The sequence below is a fragment of the Scleropages formosus genome, chromosome 8, assembly GCF_900964775.1.
Source record: "Scleropages formosus chromosome 8, fSclFor1.1, whole genome shotgun sequence".
Classification (NCBI taxonomy): domain Eukaryota; kingdom Metazoa; phylum Chordata; class Actinopteri; order Osteoglossiformes; family Osteoglossidae; genus Scleropages; species Scleropages formosus.
Genome location: NC_041813.1, coordinates 12,230,258 through 12,250,364, shown reverse-complemented (window position 1 = coordinate 12,250,364; position 20,107 = coordinate 12,230,258). Strand labels below are relative to the sequence as shown.

General features: G+C 42.8%; 1 protein-coding gene across 1 annotated transcript; it reads left to right on the top strand.

Moving 5' to 3' along the window:
- Positions 1–488: 488 nt before the first annotated feature.
- cited4b (Cbp/p300-interacting transactivator, with Glu/Asp-rich carboxy-terminal domain, 4b) lies at positions 489–4,999 on the top strand. Its single transcript, XM_018725183.1, has 2 exons — positions 489–702; positions 1,823–4,999. The coding sequence occupies exon 2, from the start codon at positions 1,839–1,841 to the stop codon at positions 2,547–2,549; it is 711 nt and encodes a 236-aa protein (XP_018580699.1). The 5' UTR covers positions 489–702; positions 1,823–1,838; the 3' UTR covers positions 2,550–4,999.
- The last annotated feature ends 15,108 nt before the right edge of the window (positions 5,000–20,107 follow it).

Sequence of the window (20,107 nt, the reverse complement as noted above, 5' to 3'; positions counted from 1 at the left end):
GAAAAATAACGTTATAATACTATCAAGGTAGTTCACCAACACAGCCAGGGGTGCGGAGTACACACACCCACACAGACACACGCTGTCGGAAGCCGCTTGTCCCGAGCGGGGTCGCGGCGAGCCTGAGCCTGGCCCGGCAGCGCAGGGGGAGGGGACACACCCTGAGCGAGACGCCAGTCCATTGCAGGGCACCCTAAGCAGGACTCGAACCCCAGACCCACCAGAGAGTAGAACCCGGCCAAGCCCGCTGCGCCACCGCACCCCCCCAGGATGCGAACTAAATCTACTCAAAAAAACGCTACTGCGTTACACAGAATACACGTTTTTGTTTGAACAATGATTACAGTGGGGCCAACGCTGAAAGAAAGTCAGCTCCGCCCCCTTCTCCTTGCCAATCCTGACAAAGAGCAAAGTAGCCCCTCCCCCTCTCCCTTGCCAATCGTTACAAAGAGGAAGATAACTCCACCCCATCCCTGTGCTTGCTTTGAGCCTTTTAGATGTATATAATCCCTGTGTTGACCCAGAAAACAGGCGCTAGATTGAAGAGTTGAAGCGGTTGTCTTTGTGTTCTGACCTCGCCTGAGTACGGAGATTAACCTCATGGAATATATCTCATAATCGAAACCTCGCTTTGCATTATTATAAAACAAAGTGTAACAGTAGCAAAGTCACTGAACTTTGTAACAAGAAGAACGCGCACCGGTATGTATATTATTTTATGAGGAGCAATCCGGTGGAGGTTTGTTAATGCTCTGGCTGGCAGATCTATTGTTCGCATATGCATTTACTTTAGATCATGGACACGATTTTACTCATGTGCAGCTAATGACCTGTATGCTTACATGCGACTGCTTTCATTATTTTTGCAAGTCTGTGGTAATGATTTGGGATAAGGCTCTTTGTTATACAGTTGTTTCCTTGACGATGAAAGCACATTTATGTGTTTTTTATACGCGCGGACCTGTTTGCGGCGGGTGTGTGAACCTGTGTTGGGCTGTGCGGATCGAATGTCGCACGAGTGACATGTTTCCTCTAACACTTCTTTGTCTGCTCTGCGTGTCGTGAAGCAGACCGCTCGTTGCATTCAGCTTCTTGCTGTGTGTCCATTTTGTAAGCGTGATTGCGCTTGGACTTGCGTCCAGAATAGACAGTTTTTTTTTATTAGGTATCTTCTGAGATGCGCGGTGGCGGCTCACCTGGAGCGAGCTGGATGCGCGCTCCCGTTGGCATAAAGAGGCACAAAGAGCCGCAGAGCGCTGTTCGATCGCTCTGAGCAGCCCGAGCTCGCGCCGCACTCACTGAAGCGGGAGAGCAGCAGGTCCCACCACTGAGATGCTTCATCGCTTTCGGCTGTAACTGCTGTAACAGTCGGCTTCGTGCTTAACGCATTATCGGGCAAGGAACAAAATATATTCGTTTCCATAGCTTGGCCGTGTCTGTGTCATTGTGCGTTATTTCTGAGAATTAAGTGCTGCCATGACTGTAGTCTTTTCCCTGCGTGGCATTTGCCACCTTTACTTATTTATGTTTAAGCCACATTTTGTTGGTGGTTATGATATTACTACTATTTTTTGCCCCATAGTTTGGTTGTAAAATGTTAGTTGTAACTTTTTAGCCAAGGTCAATCATGGAAGTGAAGCTGAACACACTTGAGCTTGGCTTGTAGCATTCACTGCCAGCCATTAGAATCAGAACAGTATCTGTGTCTTCATATCTTTTCCCATGATCCTGTGTAATTTGGTCAAAGGAATCAAGTGTCCCTTGCTGCAAGTCAAAACATATTGTCTTGTTGAAGTAAGTTAATTCAGTTCCATCTTTCCAGGTATTTGGACAAGACAATGGCTGATCACCTGATGATTCCCATGAACCATGGGTTCCGGATGGGAATGAATGGCAGCCTACAGGGCAGTCCCCAACACCACGTGCCGCAGGCTGCCATGCATGCCATGTCCAACAGCCAGATGATGCACTACGGTGGGGGGCCCCAGGGTGGCCTAGAAGCTTCCATGCGGCCCCGCCAAGGCATGGTGGCTGCCATGAATGGCAGCCAAGTGGGCCACCACCATCAGATGTCTAGCAGTGTGATGTTCAGCAGCCAGGGGCAGCAACACATCCCTCAACAGCAGCAACAACCACAGCATCATCATATGCACCATTCACAGCAACCCCAGCAGCATCAGCAACCACAGCACTACATGAGCAGTGGGATCACATCCCAGCAGCTGATGGCCAGCATGCACCTGCAGAAACTCAACACCCCATACCACGGACACCCCCTTGTGCCCATGAATGGGAACAACATGGGTAATGGACCCCAGTACCGGGTGGGCACAGCCCAGCTGGCAGGAATGCAGCACATGGGTGGGTCGACACTGGGTCTAAATGGCATGGACACGGACCTTATTGACGAGGAGGTTCTTACCTCTCTTGCAATGGAGCTAGGCCTGGACCGCATCCAGGAGCTACCTGAACTATTCTTAGGTCAGAATGAGTTTGACTTTATCTCAGACTTTGTGAGCAAACAGCAGCCAAGCACAGTGAGCTGCTGAGGACTCCTCCAGCTGTCCTGGGGTGGGGGACTGTTGGGGTGGGGCTACTACAAGGCTGCACCTGCTGCAGCACACAAGCAGGAGGATAAGTCTTCCTGTTTTAAATATATATGTGTGTGTGTTGGTATACATACACATTCACATTCTCACTTAGTTTTGTAGTGATCGTTTACCAGTAGAGAAGAGAGAGATTCTGTTCATGCTGTTTTGGCCTGTGTCTGAAAGAAGTGTTAGTTTCCCCAGTTGCAACTGTCTCATTGTTCGAGGTGGTGGTAGTGCTCAGCCATGTCCACCATCCCAGCCCACTGTGGGATGAATGTAGCGTCCCCTTGTGGGATTAAGAAGCAATTTGGAACAATGTAAAGGATGACGTGTCGCTTCATGTTTGACACAAATAAGGTCTATTGCAGTTTTCAGAATGTATTTATTCAGTTCGCCACACCAAGTTCTGAACATCTTTCCAACTAGAAGCTCAAAGAGGTGATATCCATTGGAACTTGCAGTGTGAATTATTATTGAGTTGGGGCAATTTTACATTTTGGACTTGGGGGCAGGTTACCGGAGGTATAATTTGTAGATGTCTACAGAGTTGGATTGAGCCTGGTGCTCCAAAATCAGCTTTAGTTGAGATACATCAGTCTGTGAGAATGGTGAAATTTGACTTGGTCAAGGAACAAAATGGGGGGAAAAAAATGGTTATAAATGTTGTGTTTTAAGGTTTGAGAGCAGGGTACAGATGTTAGTGATCTTGTTGCCTTGTCAGCTCATGATTGATTTGCTGATTTGTTTTTATTACAAGATTTTGAATATATTACCCATGATTTGACTCCAGCTATTTGTTCCACTACAGCTAAATGAGTTAAACCTGGAATGTTTGATCTGCAGTGTCTGTCCCCCATCCCATCCTCAACACTCACTCTGATGTTGGTGCTCAGCTGATGTTTCCTTGTGGATTTTAAATCTAAATCTGCTACAAGTAAAGTGCTCACTTAGGTCAGCATGGGGTGTAGGACTGCCTTAATTATAGTCTTTTTAATTTGTCCCTTTTTAGACCTATTTTGTGGTCAGGCGCTGGGACTTAAAAATGAAGATGGAATGGTTATAACTGTGGCGATGGATGTTCAGCAGATAATGTAAGGGCTGGTGGGGCTCAGATTTGCCTGGTTCCTAAAATACTTCTGGAGTTCTTGCCATAAGGTAGACATTTCTATACCCAGGTTTTTTTTTTCCCGCTTAGATTTTCAATTGATTTCCAAAAATGTTACATCACACATGTGTAAAAATTCTGTTCCCTCTGCAGTTAGATTTACTGACATGGAGCTCCTCAAAGCTGAGGAACACCATAATGGGTGAGGAGCGTTATGTGTGCTACACAATTTGTATTTAGAGCCAGCCACAAAACTAACTTTGGAATCTATTTTGGTTTGCGTTTGGCTTTTATCTGTCACCCACTGACTTTGTAAATGTGATGTAAAAACTTAAGGCTTTGACTTGACTTGATTGTGATGAGTTCTTTCATCTCTGCTTTTGCAGCTGGTGCACTTCCAGTTTCCTACATGCAGCTCAGTCTGATGGTGTACATTGTTTTGATTCATTCCTCAACCTCTCTTACACTTTAAATTGGCCCAGACATGAGAGTTGAGAGGTGCAGCAGCCACAAGTCCCCACACAATACACTTAAGGACAGCTGGAGATAGTGCTGAAGCGTGGATATAAGTCATTATCCACTTCCTGATAGGAATATCTTTAAACAACAGCTTTTTGTTTTGTGCCACATTCACATTGAGTTGTTTCTTCTTTGGCCATCTGTTTCCATATGCTAGTTAAGGACCATCCGCACTGACCACAGATGCTATTTCTAGTACATGCTCAGCATTACATTGTGAGCAAACATCTGCTCTGCAGCCATAGTCCACAGTGTAATTCCTGTAAGGACAGGACTCAAGATGGTAGTCTTTTCTGGCTATGGCCTCTTGGAGTGAGGCGTGTGCATGTGTACCTGACTGGGACAAGGGACTTATTTTATGGCTAGGGTTAATCTTAATATAGATTAAGCTGGCTAAAGCTTTGCATGTACAGTCCTAGGCAAAATTGCATATATATGCTGATGAGAAAGCCAGACAAGCCACAAGATGCTTCCTGTTTGGGCCTTCACTTTGCTCAGGGTTGATAACTGGAGTCCATCTCAATGTCGGGGAGCTTGGGAGTGGTGAGATGGGAGTTTGTGTTTGTGTGTGGGGTGCCACAAGCAGAAGGGTGCATGGTGGGTGCTTTTCAGAGCTACCCTAAAGGCTTCCCTAGGCTCTTGGTTGTACAGAGAGCAGCTGCATTGTGATCTACCCTGCTCTTGCTTTCTTTAGATCAGCATCCACCTTTTTATGTTATCCATTCTATTTGAAAAAAATGTATTTATTTTTGGCAATAATAATAAAATATTTATTTAATAAACCAATGCACAAATTCATCTTCTTTACTGTTAATACATCTTTTTTATTTATATAAAAACTGACATGAAATGCAGTGGTCACTTGTATGTGGAAATTATCAGGATATAAACTTATTATTTTTACAACTTCATAAAGTCTATAATCTCTCAAAAGCATCCCTCAATTATACTGTTTTTAATTAGATGGTTGAATATTAGGTCCATGCATGAAGTCTGGTGTCAGGCAACCTCCCATGGATCATCCTTCATGGATGACTTGACAGTGACTACATTGTCTCAGGATGTAGGTGGATTTGCAGGGTCCAGAGAGCCTTACCACATTGGCTTGCATGAGTTTTAAGCCATTGAAGTCCAGATTGCTGGTGCTGAGGAAGGAGAACACCTACTGATAACTTCCACTTTAGCGTAGGGAATACACTGATTATATCAATTTTGGAGGTGTCAGTGAAGAGCTTGGGCAAAAGGTTTGATGGCAGTTTGAGGGACACAGTGGCAACTTAGGCATTTTTCCTGGAGTTGGAGGGGGTGGCTAATGAAATTGGATAAATCAGGACTTTCAGGTAAGTTAAAGCATGAGTGTGTCAGTATGGCATCCTGCCAAGAGTCCCTTGGACCCTTGTTTATGAAGTCCCAGCTGTGAAACTAGAGAAAAATAAGCTATTATCTTGGTGTTGCTTGAAGCTTGAGCAGCATTGCTTTGCATAGGCAGAGTAACAAGCTGAAGTTACAGTTCATTATCATACAAGAGGAGTTTAGGGTAACACAGGCATGGGAGGAGCTACAGTACAGGGATTCCTGCAGTTGCTGAAGCAGATATTGAGGTGAGGACAATAACAAAGGAGTGCAATTGCTGCAATGGGGCAGACAGGTTCCTGGCTTCAGCACATCATGGTGGTGGGCACAGTGGCTTCTGGAAGAGCTGGTTTAGGTAGTGTTCCATCACTGCGATACACCAAGGTTCAAGGGAAGGAAAGGCCCAAGCAATAGAGAGCACAGCAACAGGGGAAGAACGGATGGCTAGGATGATATTGACGCAGCAATAGGGAGTGTGAACTAGGTGGGAGCAAGCACTTGAACATCAGGTCTCAAGAGCAGACCTCTGGAGAGCAGAGCCCTGGCATATTAAGTTCTTGATCCAGGTTGTTTATGATATGCTCCTTAGTCTACCAAACTGTAGCTGGGTAAAATTTTTTGCTTTTTTTTTTTTTTTTTTTTGCATTTATTAATGCATCTTCATGCATTATGCTTATTATATTTGCAGAGAACATCAACGAACATGTGCTCACTAGCTGCCAAAGAGTGCTGACTGAGTGTCACTATTGTTGGGGCCACGTCCAGATGCTCAAAGTGGTTAGAGTCGTATCAGTGTGGGAGCAGTACAAACCAGCAGCTGGTGGCTGGCAAAGCAGGACATAGCACTTGTCAAAGATGATGAAAAAGTAAAATCAGACAGTGCCAGTGCAGGACCTCATGGTGATGGTGTGAGACTGGCAGCTGCTAGTTCACTTAACTAGACAGCTAAGGATTCTGGCCACCATCACAGAGACGTTTCGGAGGCCAGACATTGTGTTACTGACAGAAGCTGCTAAGCAAGTCATCTTGCTTAGTGAATGAAATGGGCACAGGGCAAACTTCGCCTTTTGTGCCAACATAAAAACCATCAAAACTGTTTCTAGAGGAAGGAAGCTGCTCTTCTCAGTCTGCCAGCTGCAAGGGAGCACTGGGCAGAGGAGGCCAATGGCACAATGGTGGTGGGGGATAATTGGTCACACTACCTTTTTTTTTCCTTGCATTTCTCTTTAGCAGAGGGTCCTGCTAAACCTTGTCCTGGCTCTGAGCCCCTTTTATGAATCTGATGTAAGCTAATGACCCCTTAAAAAAAAAAAAAAAAAAAAGTGCATATAGTAATTCAGAGAAAACAATGCACTGAAAATTGGTTACTTTCACATTGAATTATGTCACAGATAGTTAGACTTGGAGTTTAGTGTAGTTTTTGAAGTAAATTTCTGCTTCATAAATCACCTGCACCCCATTCAGAGGTTCCTAAGGGGTTCACTGATCCAGGTTAATGAGCATTGCCCTTGAGGATATTCTGTGCACTTTCATCTCCTCTTGCTCAAAACCAAGGATAATCAGCAGCTCTTGTTTTTGCATTTGCTTCTCTTGAGAGTTCTTATACCTGAGCATCTCCTGCACTCTGACTAGAAAAGCTAGTCACAAAAAGCATGTGTATGTAGTAGTAACCTGTTTTTAATTTTTCTCAAGCCCCCACCCCACCAAAGCAACAGCATTGCTCAAGATTCAAGTTTTACTGCTTGACTCTATAACCATCAAAACAAAATTGATAAAGGGTAAAAAAACCAGAGGCAGAGAACAGGGAATTCCCTAGCTGGAAAAACAAATGATAAAACAGAAACTCTGCTGAAATTCAGAGAAGCATCTGCAGCTGGGGTTTTTACAGCCAGGTTTATTTCAGGATGGCACGCAACAGTACAAGGCTGCTCTTCCAACATCTTTCTCTGGTATTTCTGATTCCTCACGCCCTTATTACTCTGTTTGGTGTTTCTCTGCTGCTCTTTGTCCAGCACGTATGTGAGACTCCCATAATAACCTTCATTCCTGCTTTGCCTCTGCCACGCTGCCCAATCTCCCTTCTGCTGCACAATTCTCGAATCTATCAGCAGACGATGCCACTAACACTTTCCTCTCTGCCCTATCTTCCACTCTTGACTCTCTCTGTCCACTATCTTCCAGACCTGCATGCCCCAGTGCCACCCCGTGGCTGAGTGATACGTTACGTGCTAATAGGACCAAACTCCAGGCTGCAGAGTGAAGATGGCAAAAATCCAAGACTTGCTGGGACCTGGATGCCTACCAATTATTCTTAGCTACTTTTCACTCTGCTGTCTCTTCAGCTAAAACCTACTTCTACCACAACATAAAAAAAACTACACAGACTCTTTGCCACCTTCTCATCCTTCTGTGTCCTCCGCTGCCCCCTCCCCCTCCTCCTCCTTCTCTCATTGCTGATGACTTTGCTTTGTTTTTCAGAGACAAAGTCAAAGCAATCACTGACAAGTTCTCAGCATAACCCTGCCCGGTTCGTGCTGGACCTCCCTGCAGAGCTATGCTCTCCAAATTCAAGCCGCTCTCTGAATCTGAAATCTCTGACCTCCTGATATCACACAGAGGCACCACCTGCTCGCTTGATCTGATCCCATCGTCATTCCTACTGAACATTTCCCCGCAAGTCTCCACCTTCATCTCTAATATCATCAACTCCACCCTCTCCTTTGGCTGTTTCCCAGCTGCCTTCAAAACTGCTCTCATTTCACCTCTGTTAACGAAACCCTCCCTGGATCCCAACTTGGTCCAAAACTACAGACCAGTCTCCCTCTTCTTCCTGTCTAATCTAGATTGGGCAGCTTGTGATCAACTATCTAATTTCCTCACCTGGAACCATCTCCTTGATGGATATCAGTCTGGTGTCAAAGTTGGTCACTCCACTGAGACGGCGCTTCATGCGGTGTCTGATGCTCTCCAATTGCCTAGAGCTGCCTCCCTCTCCTCAGTCCTCATCCTCCTCAATCTGTCTGAAGCATTCGACTCTGTCAACCACCAGATTCTACTCTCCTGTCTTAGTCAGCTTGGGATCAAAGGAACGGCACTAAGATGGTTTGAGTCCTACTTGTCTGACAGATCCAATCAAGTGGTCTGGCGGAGCTCTCGATCAACATCTCCTCCCTTGGCCCAGTCGTAGCCTCCCATGGATTCAAATATCACTGCTATGCTGATGATACCCAGTTCTTTCTTTCCTTTCCACCTGGAGCATCAGACATTCCCGCACACATTGCTGCCTGTCTGTCAGACATCTCTGCATGGATGTCTGATCACCACTTCCAACTCAATCTCTCCAAAACAGAGATTCTTCACCTCCCAGCTGGTCTGTCCTCCTGTCATGATCTATTGATCAAACTGGACAACTCACTCATTTTGCCTATCTCCTTGGCTAAGAGTCTGGGAGTGATGACTATCTTTCTTTCAGCACATCGAAGCCACAACTTGGTCTTGCAGATACATCCTGCATAATATTCACAGGATCCGTCCCTACCTCACAACTGTGTCTGTCCAACTACTTGTCCAGGCCATGGTGACATCCCATCTGGACTACTGTAACTCTCTCCTGTGTGGCCTTCCTGTTATTGCCATCAAACCTCTGAAGCTGATACAGAAAGCTGCTGCACAAGTTGTGTTTGACTTGCTAAAGCGTTCTTATGTATCTCCTCTACTTGTTCTGAAAACTCACTGTTTCTGGACTCACTTTGCCCAAGATCTTGCCAGCTCATGTATGGTGTGAATGTTCATGCACCATAACTTTATGATCTGCCCCAGATTAAGCCTTTACACAGCCACTACTCCTGCATTGTATGTAAATGTTTGTGTATCTTATTTAAAAAAAAAACAAAATGTAGGAAGGTTATCAGGATTCATCTATCCTGTGTTTTATACACCTACTCAAGCAATGAACATTGGTGCATCAAGTGGAAAGTAACAAACTAGATTTACTTAAGAATCACATGTCTGCAACTATGTCTCTCTCCTAATATAATGCACAAATTTGTATTTTTGCTGAGATGTCTGTCACTTTGGAGAAAAGCATCTGCTCAATGAATAAATTTAAATGTAATGTAATATGCCCACTGCTTGAAACTCCTAATGTATCTGCCACATCCATTTCAGCCAAACTAGGGATGGCCAAATGCCGTGTTAATGAAATGCTGGAAAAAAACAATACAGTGCTAAATTTGGCATGACTTCAGGAGATAATGTCTGTAAGGCTGAGGAACTCTGTCAGTGCCTTTCAAGTCTTAACTTGTTTTTCTTAACTGTGGTCCTTCAGTTTAAACTTGTTTATCTGCACTGGTGGTTGGAAATTCATAACACTACTGTACATCTCAGGGGACTATGACAATGATCTATAAAATAGTCTGACAATAGTCTGACCTAACAGTGAACCAGTATATTGATAAAAGTGGAATTCCTTACAAGCCTATCATGTTGTGAACATGTGTCACAATCTCTTGTATGTTTTGCTTATTAGGACCCTCTCCCTACTCTGATAACTCAGCAGTCAAAGTGATGCTACATCAGCCAGGGACTTTAAACCCCTATGTTGGTGGTTCTTGTTTTGCCTCTATTTCTTCTAAGGGTTTACTGACAAAAACCTGCACATTTGCACATATACTCAACACACAATTCTAAAACACGCACATACAGTTGGATCCACTTCCTCAATCCATCAGTATGCACAGAGGAATCATTTCTCTTTATATTTTGGGATAGCTTATGCTTACAAGCCTTTGTTTCATGTCTCATGACATGAGAGGAGTACAGTGCATTCAGACACCATTGCTTTTTTCACATTTTTTAAATGTTGCAACCTTATGCTTCAGTAGTTTAAATTTATTTCCCCATCAATCTACACTCAATAAATACCCCATAATGACAAAGCAAAAACAGGATTTTAGAAATTTTTGCAAATATATTAAAAATAAAAAATAAATACCACATTGATTTAAGTATTCAGACCTTTTATATAGTACATTTATTCCTTTAGCTGATGCTTTTCTCCAACTTCAACAACTTAAAATGTTGTTTATCCATTTATACAGCTGGCTAATTTTATTATGGGAGCAATTTAGGGTAGGTACCTTGTTCAACTATACTACAGCAGCAATGGGGATTTAAACCTGGGTTCCAAAGGCAGCTGCTCTAACCACTGTGCTACTGGCTGCCCTAGGAGTACTTAGTTGAAGCACCTTTGGCAGTGATTACAGCCTTGAGTCTTCTTGGGCATGACACAACAATCTTTGCACACCTGTATTTGGGAATTTTGGCTATTCTTCTCTGCAGATTCTATCCAGTTCTGTAAAGTTGGATGGAGACCAGCAGTGGATTGCTATTTTCAAGTCCCTCCAGAGATGTTTGATTGGGTTCAAATATGGGCTCTGGCTGGGCCACTCAAAGACATTCACAGAGTTGTCCCTAAGCCACTCCTTTGTTGTCTTTGCTTTCTGCTAAGGGTCATTGTCCTGTTGGAAGGTCAACCTTCGGCTTAGAGCACTCTGGGCAGGTGTTCAATAAAGATATTGCTGTATTTTGCTCCATTCAGCTTTCTCTTGACTCTGACTAGTGTCCTAGGTCATGCCATTGAAAAACAACCCCATATAATGATGCTGCCTCCACCATGCTTCACTGCTGGGATGGGATTGTGCAGGTGATGAATGATACCTGGTTTGCTCCAGACATGACACTTAGAATTGAGGCCAGACAGTTCAATCTTAATTTCATCAGACCAGAGAATCTTATTTCTCACAGTCAGTCTTTCAGGTGCCTTTTTTGTGTTTTTTGGTGAGGAGAGGCTTCTGGCTACTCTACCATAAAGCCCAGATCAAAGAAGTGTTGCAGTAATAGTTGTCCTTCTCCTGAAGTTTCTCCCATTTCCACACAGGATCTCTGAAGCTGAGCCAAAGTGACCATCGGGTTCTTGGTCACCTCTTTTACTAAGGCTCAATACTGCAGAAATTTTTTGGAGCCTTCCCCAGATCTGTGCCTATACACAATCCTGTCTCTATAAGCTCCACAGGCAATTCCTTTGATCTTATAACTTGTTCTTGCTCTGAAACACATTAACTCTGGGACCTTATATAGACATGTGTGTGCCTTTCCAAATCCTGTCCAGTCAATTGAATTTTTTGCAGGTAGACCCAATCAAGGCGTAGAAACATCTCAAAGATGATCAAAAGGAATAGGATGTAACTGTCATAGCAAAGGGTCTGAACACTTTTTTTTTAAAAAAATAAATTTGCAAAAATTTCCAAAATCCAGTTCTTGCTTTGTCATTATGGGATATTAAGTGTAGAATGATAAGGGAAAAATGATTTAAAACTATTTTAGCATAAGGCTACAACATAAAAAACGTGAAAAAAATGAAGGGGTCTGAATATTTTCTGAATGCACGGTATATTCTTAATATCACTGTTTGCTGATGGCACCCACACATCACAGTCTTCTGGTGATGATGTGTTTTACATCCAAAAAAGTTTGACACATCTTGTTGTCTGGAAACACTCCCTATCTTCCCTGTTCCTTTGTGGCATTTCTCTTGCTTGTTGTTGGGATAGGCTACTGCATGGCAGACATAACCATGAGGCCATTGCAGAAATGCAGATACCTTAAATACTACCCATTTGCTACTTTTGCTTGCACCTTAGTGCCTCCACCCCACTTAGATTAAATTTTTCTCTGAAATCAAGTGCAGGTTTCCAGAGTGGCCCATCTATCGAGCCCATGCAAATGTGGATACCTGACATGGTCATTAGTGTCTCAGTTTGTCTGCATATTTTTTCATGTCCCTATATTGCACCACAGTCTGTGTAAAATCGCCTTCAGTGGTTTGCTCTTTGGCTGTTTGGACCGACTTTTGTATAGGACTATATTTGCATCCTATAATGACGATGACGATCTAGGTTTCTGTGGGGTCCTAGATCAACAGACATCACCCAGCAGTAATTTCTCAGGTGAAGAATTGCTGGTTTGAATATCCATTCCAATAAACTGACAGTGTGATTTAACCAGCCAGATCCTTAGTCCCTGTTGCCCAGAGATGTTTCCTGCTTTCAATAGTGCAACCCTCATATTTCTATATCCTTTAATGGTTTAGTGCACAACCAGTCTGCTCCCTTGGATGACTTCCACTGTCTTCCCTTCCACTCCAGGGGATGTCCTGAACCACAAGGTCACCAAAGTCTGAATGTGAATAATGGCAGCAATTACAATTATCTCAGCAGGCAACAGAATCCTACCGGTATAATGGAACAGATTTGCCAGATAGCTCAGCAGTTAAAAAACAGAAAAAAAAATCACTGAAAACTGCCATTCCGTTATTTTACTCTCTACCATGAATACAGGGGGTGCACAAAAGGTGCACACCTTGAAATACTTTAATAACAAGGACTTGAGTAAGTCTTTTGCTTTCAGATCAGCTTCAGTCCTTGTTGGAATGCTGTCATGCATGTACTGAACTGTGTGTAGTAAGATTTTCCACCATTCTTGAAGAAAAGCCTCTAGTTCTTTGAGGGACAAAGGAGGTGGACATCTATTTCTCACACTCAACTCTTTAGATCTTCCTAAAAAGGTTTGACGATGTTTAATCTGCTGATTATGGAGACTGTACTTCATCCAGGTGTTCATGAAACTATTCAAATTTGTAAAATAGTGTGTACATGGGCATTATCATCCTGAAATATGGGAACATCATGAGGGAATAGTTTTCACACCATAGGGTGCACCTGGTCCTGTAAAATTGCCTCAATTACTTGGCTGTTATCTGACCATGCAGACCACTCATTTTACCTAATGGCTCCCATGAGATGGCCAACCACAACATTTACATTTTCTCCAAATATAAACCTGTCAGGATGTATGAATTGGGGTGAAAGATTTTTTCTTTTTTTCAATTGCTCACTAGTTCAGGTTTTGTGTTCCTTACACCAGTTTATGTGTCTTTGTGTGTTGGTCTTTGAGATAAATGGTTTCTGAATGGCAGCCCTGCCATAAACTCCAGCTTTGTGAGGCTCAAAATTTACAGTTTTGTTGATACTGGGTCACTGAAGTACTGATTCAGTTCTGTACTTTTATGGCATTTAGCAACGATCCCATGACAAGACTTTGTCTATTCTTGTCAGTGAACTTTGGCTTGTGACCACTGTCCCTCTTTACTGATGCAATTGGTCCAAGTTTTTGCATGTGTGGTCATTATTTTTGGGACTGCTCCCCTTGACAGAAATAATTTTGCAATTTTTTGTGACCAGCAATTAGGCACTGCCAATTTTGTCTTCTTTGGAACTCTATTAGTTGCCTCATGTTGGTTTAATAGCTCACATGTGAAAATGCTAATTGTTAGAGATCTTTTTAACACACATAAACTACTAATTGGCAATAAGTCTAATATGAATTACCTTTGTAGCTGTATTTGTCATTGATATTTAATTACTTTAAAGTTAAAAAAAAAAAAGTTTGTTAATTTGCCCCTGCTCTGTATGTTGTCTACTGATGTCCCCCTCAGACATACATGAGAGAACTGAACCCATGCTCCTGTGTAATGCCTCCTGCACAGGTCAGGATATGCATCAGCATTTCCTTCCTGGCGTCTCTCGCTCTAAACCCTTCTTTTTTTGGTATGGCATGTCTTTGAATGCCGATTATAGTGATTGCACTCTCTTTTCATTTCCTGTTCTCATCCTTACTGCTATGAGATCCAACCACACCACGCTCAGTTTGGTACATAACATCTCCTCCTTGACTTTAAACACACTGGTGTTTTGTTCATCCGCCCTGTTCTCTATAGTGCACAGGCTAGAGCACTAAAGCAAGAAGCTTCTTGAAGCCTTAGAATTTCATCTGTACCATAAGCTTGTTTATCCCCTTTAACCAGACTGATGCTGAAGAAATTGACATCGTGGGGCATGCTCAAGGACATTACCGCAAATACCCTCTTTGTACTTGAATCTTGTACATTTGTTTTATCCACAAGCCAAGGTCCTTACTGACTATGTGAAAGGACATCATGAATGTTCCTTTAAGTCTAGGTCACATTTTTATTTCATTTTAAATAAAAAAAAGAAGAGCATTGTTACCTTCTATCTACAGCAATAAGCCAAAACAAGATTGCCAGTAACTGATAGTAGTTCACAAGGTTTTCTTTTTTGTCATGCAAAAGGCAAAAATGCTGATTATGATACTTCAAGAAGTGGTATTTCTTTCTGGCAAATGTAAAGACCAGTTTTGTGCACAGAAAGATAGACTTCGTCAGTCCCGTATTATTCTTTCCAGGTGCGTCAGGTTACGAAGGATCCTGTCTCAACCCTTTCACCTCTCCAGCAGTATTTATTACATGGAATTCCTTCATCCTTCCATCAGATTCTATGTTTGATTATGTCATAAATACTTCCCAGCTTGGAACAAATGATTTGGCAAAGAGTAGAGTGGGATCTGGATGGTGGCCACATTTCTTGAGAACATGAGTTACCATTAGCAATATGGCTTCTTTGTCAGAGGTTCCAAGGCAACTGAATCCTTGCATCAGAGAACACAAAAGCCACAGTTGCATGGTGATGCCAACCTGTCTCTGTCCAATGGAAATGGGCCACAGCTCAGATATATCAAAAACAACACCTGGGGGGGATCTACACACCACAGTGAGAGTTACTCATCACTTTTATAGAGAGAAAAGCAGAGACACGCTGTAAAAACAGCACACAATGTCCACAGACTTCATGGAAATGACAAGCCTATGAGTCATGCACTGGGTTCGTCCAACAGGGAAGCGTCACGGTTGCATGCCCAGCTCTGGCATGATGTAAGCACAGGCAGCGTGACTCAGATGTGTATTTACTGCTACACAGTCACCTAGAGGGGAACTTGTCTGATAGAGAGGAGGGAAAACACACAGGGCTGAGCAAGACCTTGAAGATAGTCAGAACAATACAATGTCAGATGGGAAAATCTGGTTCTTCCGAGTTCTCCTTTCCTTTATATTTGTGGTTGTTCTGTTGGCAGAACTGTGTCCATAGCCCACATTCAATCCAATTTGTTATTTTTATAAGGTGTTCCCATTACTGATGAAATTACACAAGGCACCAAACAACAGAGAATGGACCATGATACATACAAGTGATGTTAAATGACAGACATAGTAAACAGACAGTGGTTTGCTTGTATTTTCTTCAAAGTTGATCATTATGTATTCTACACAACACTTCCATTTTGCACAAAAAACATCACCATCCATGACAAAAGTATAAACATAAAAATGCTGAAGTTCTCTCAGTCTTTTTTAAGTGTGCAAACAAACTCAGAATCAAACCCGCTATCTGCTGTAGTGGTGGTTTTGGTCAATCTGAGAAGCTCCTTCCTGTTTTTGCTTTTAGGATGTGGTTAGACTAACAGTATGTCACATCCATTTAAGTGTGGAGTATGACCTGTTTGCAAGTACTATTACCACACACAAACATTTTAGACCAAGGATTCACTTACAAATTTAACTGATTTCCGAACCCTTCCCAGTGCGGTTACCTGGAGTCCTTTCAAAGTTCAGCAACTTTTGAAGTGTTGCTCTGGTTGTTCTAAGTCTGAAGAACCCCAAAGGAGGAAGACCCTAAAAGTATCCAGTTCAACACTCAGCTGGATATTTGTCAACACTGAGAGCAAAATGAGGACATGTGTGGTTTGAGTTAATCTATGTGCTTTCTCCACCAGCGGAAAGTGGACAGATGACACACTCAGTCATATAGCCCACAATGTGAGCACATGGCGAACCCCACTAGCTTGTCTCTTCTGCTGCATCTCATCATCCAGTGTAATGGGGGCATTTCTTTATTCACAGCCTGTAGTACTGCTACTGAAAGCTGTGACGCATGGATCTGGCGACCCCTGGTGTCCACAAGCGGTTCCTGCAATCACCAAGTTTAACATATTTACATTTATTCATTTATCAGATGCTTTTCTCCTAAGTGACATATAACTCAGAGTACATAGTACATTTCACAACTGATAAACAGATCTAGACAGACACTTAACTGCTTAAACACAGTTTGTCTGCTAACATTTTTTTGCTGGAGCAAATTATTAAAATACACACACACACACACACACACACTTTCTGAACTGCTTATCCCATACGGGGTCGGGGGAACCGGAGCCTACCCGGCAACACAGGGCGTAAGGCCGGAGGGGGAGGGGACACACCCAGGACGGGACGCCAGTCTGTCGCAAGGCACCCCAAGCGGGACTCGAACCCCAGACTCACCAGAGAGCAGGACCCGGTCCAACCCACTACGCCACCGCACCCCCACTGTTAAAATAGTTCTGTATAATAGATTTAAACAGGAAGGACAAAGGTGACTGTGAATAGTGAGATGCAGATTTAAGGAGCTGTCAGGAGATCAGGAGAGAACTGGTACCAAAGAGATTTTGAGAACCTTCTTGAATGATGAAATGGTTAAAGCTCTGAGAAACAGAGGCACTTCATTCCACCACATTGAGGCCAAAACAGACTTTCATATTTGGATGCCAGGAAAGTGGAACAAACAAGAGTTGGAGGAGTTTAGCCCTTGTGCTAGAATGTAGGGAGTGAGCAGATCTCGTTAGTATTTGGGTGCAGATTCTTTGAGGCTGTAACTAGAGGTTTCACTTGTAACATGGGTAGCTACAGGAAACCAAAGGAGGGTGAAAGGGAGATACATGAGATCATGGAATATATCTTTCTGTGGAACAATGGAATTACATGCTAAAAAACACTGGTCATGCAGTGTGGGTGGAAAAACAAAGGAACCCACAGGGCTGATTGCCATTTCTTTTTATCTCCACTGAGGTTACTACCAGAGCTGGCCTGGTCTAGAGCCTCATGTGACAGGCATCTATAAACTGTGCCGTTTGTCATATTGAAGAGACTCAAATATTTGGTGGAAGACTTTTGAGAAACCAACTTTCAGAAGAACACAATTGTCACAAACAGATTGTCACCTAAAATGAAATACCAAAACAATATCTATTTTTGTACATGACAATGAACAACTCCTGAGCATTACAAATATTTCTAACTCTAGATGATCTTCACTTGATTACAAGATTAAAAGCTTTATTTACATTAATGCAAGGCTACTCATGTTATTAAAACTGTCTACATGACTGTGGCATGTGCACATGGTTGCTGCAGCACAAAGGGAGGTGCGAGAAGAGACGATGTCCTCATCACTGACCCTTCATTTAAACTTTCCTTAGACAAGGAGACCAGAAAGCACCAAACCCTTTGTAACGTGGACTCCCTCAGCGCTATCCCTCACCAGTCATGTTTCTGAACACTTCGGTAAAAATTCCCCTGCTGTATAAATATATATATTGAGAGTCACTTTGGAGAAATGTGTCAGCTAAATTGGAGCATCAGACATTTCTGCGTGCATTGCTGCCTGCCTGTCGGATATCTCTGCATGGATGTCTGATTACCACCTACAACTCAACCTCTCCAAAGCAGAGATCTTACACCTCCCAGCTGATCTGTCATGATCAGGAGGTTAGATCATTCAATCAAACCAGACAACTCACTCATTTTGCCTGCCTCCTCGGCCAACTCTGGGAGCAATGACTGACTCAAGTCTACCTTTCTCTCAGCACATTGAAGCCACAACCCGGACCTGCAGGTACATCCTGCATAACAGCAGCAGGATCCGTCCTTACCTCACAACCGACTCTGCGCAACTACTTGTCCAGGCCATGGTGACATACCGTCTGGACTACTGTAGCTCTCTCCTGTCTGGCCTTCCTGCTACTGCCATCAAACCTCTACAGCTGATACAGAAAGGTTGGCCGAGTTGCGTTTGACTTGCCAAAGCGTTCCTATGTATCTCCTCTACTCGTTTCTCTGCACTGGCTTCCTACAGCTGCCTGGATCAAATTTAAGACCCTGGTTATGGCCTACACATGCATCAAAAGAACTGCTCCCAGCTATCTACAAGACTTGGATCATTTGGTACACCCCGACCAGACTGTTACGCTCTTCCACATCAGCCCGCTTGGTGGTCCCATGCATAAAAGGGAAAGCATGGCGGTTCTTGGTTCTGGCTCCATTGTAGCGGAACGGAGCTCAGAACTGCTGAATCTTTGTCTACATTTAAAAGGGGTCTTAAACCTCATCTCTTCCAGACTCACTTCACCCATGATCGCTTAAGTTCATGTAAGATATAAATGTTCATGTGCTATAACTTTAAGATCATACCTGGATCAATCCTTTACACTTCTTCTCCTGTAATGTAAATGTTTATATGCATCTTTACAAAAAAAAAAAGAGAAAAACCTACTAAGAATGTGATCAGGAATCATCGATATTCTGGTAAAGTTTATGTAGCTACTTGTGTGATGAACATTGGTGCATATGGTTAAAGAAACTAACTGTACTTAAGAATGTGTCTTCAACTATGTCTTTCTTCAAATGCAATGCACAAATTGTACTTTCTATGAGATGTGCGTTGCTTTGGAGAAGAGCATCTGCCAAATGAATAAACGTAACTTTATATTTAATAATAATAGTTATATAATAGTGATAGTGCAGCGGCAATGCTAATCATTTACTGACAGTTGAGTGGTTGAGATGGCTGATTTCATAGTACATTGTTCTCCCATGTTGCTCAGTCCTAAGCATAATAGTTAAATGAATTTTTTTTATGGCATATGTGTCTACTTCAGCTTGCTTGGCTCTTTCAAGTTCCTACAAACCATACATTTATGCACTCACAAACACAACATACATACATATAGTATTCAGTGGTTATGTATTAGTTCAACCTTTATAAAAAAAAAAAAAAAAAAAACTACGAAAACAGTGCAAATGAATTCGTACTCGGCGAACAAACCAACGTGGCGTTGGCATGTTCTCTCCATTTTTGCCAGGGTTCATCCCAAAGTCATGTTTCAAGTAAGATGGTGAGTAAATTGTTGGTAGTGTGTATATGTTACACTGCTCTGCTGTATAGATGTGCGAATGGATGTAGGGAGTTTACTGTAATGTATCTAACACAGGAAGTCACCTTGAACAAAGCTCAGGTAAATACTAACCAGTGCAATTAATTTTGGAGAAAAGTGTCTTATACATAAGTACGGTAAATGTTTTGTGCTGCTCAGCTGTCAGGAGGGGCACGAAAAGCCAAATTCAATCCTCATAAACTTAGAAAGAAATGTGTTGTAAATCGAAGCAGGAGTATTAAATGAAACTCCCACAGAACATGTGAATTGCTCCATCACCACCATGTGCTCCACTCTCATTCATACATTTAGATTATTCTGAGAGCTCATACAATAATACAGAGGGTAAGATGTTAAAATCCTTGTGCTAAGATCATGGGGGTTGGACACAAACTAACCATGCCAATAGTACTCATTTCCTTCTCAGTACGTATACCAGCTACCTCAATCCACCAACCATCTTATTTGATTTTAACTGATTATCCATACCACCCATACCTCTTCAGAATATCACCATCCACCTGCAGACCAGCAC

Excerpts from the sequence above, each read along its gene's own strand:
- cited4b (XM_018725183.1), top strand. The coding sequence starts at position 1,839 with ATGGCTGATCACCTGATGATTCCCATGAACCATGGGTTCCGGATGGGA.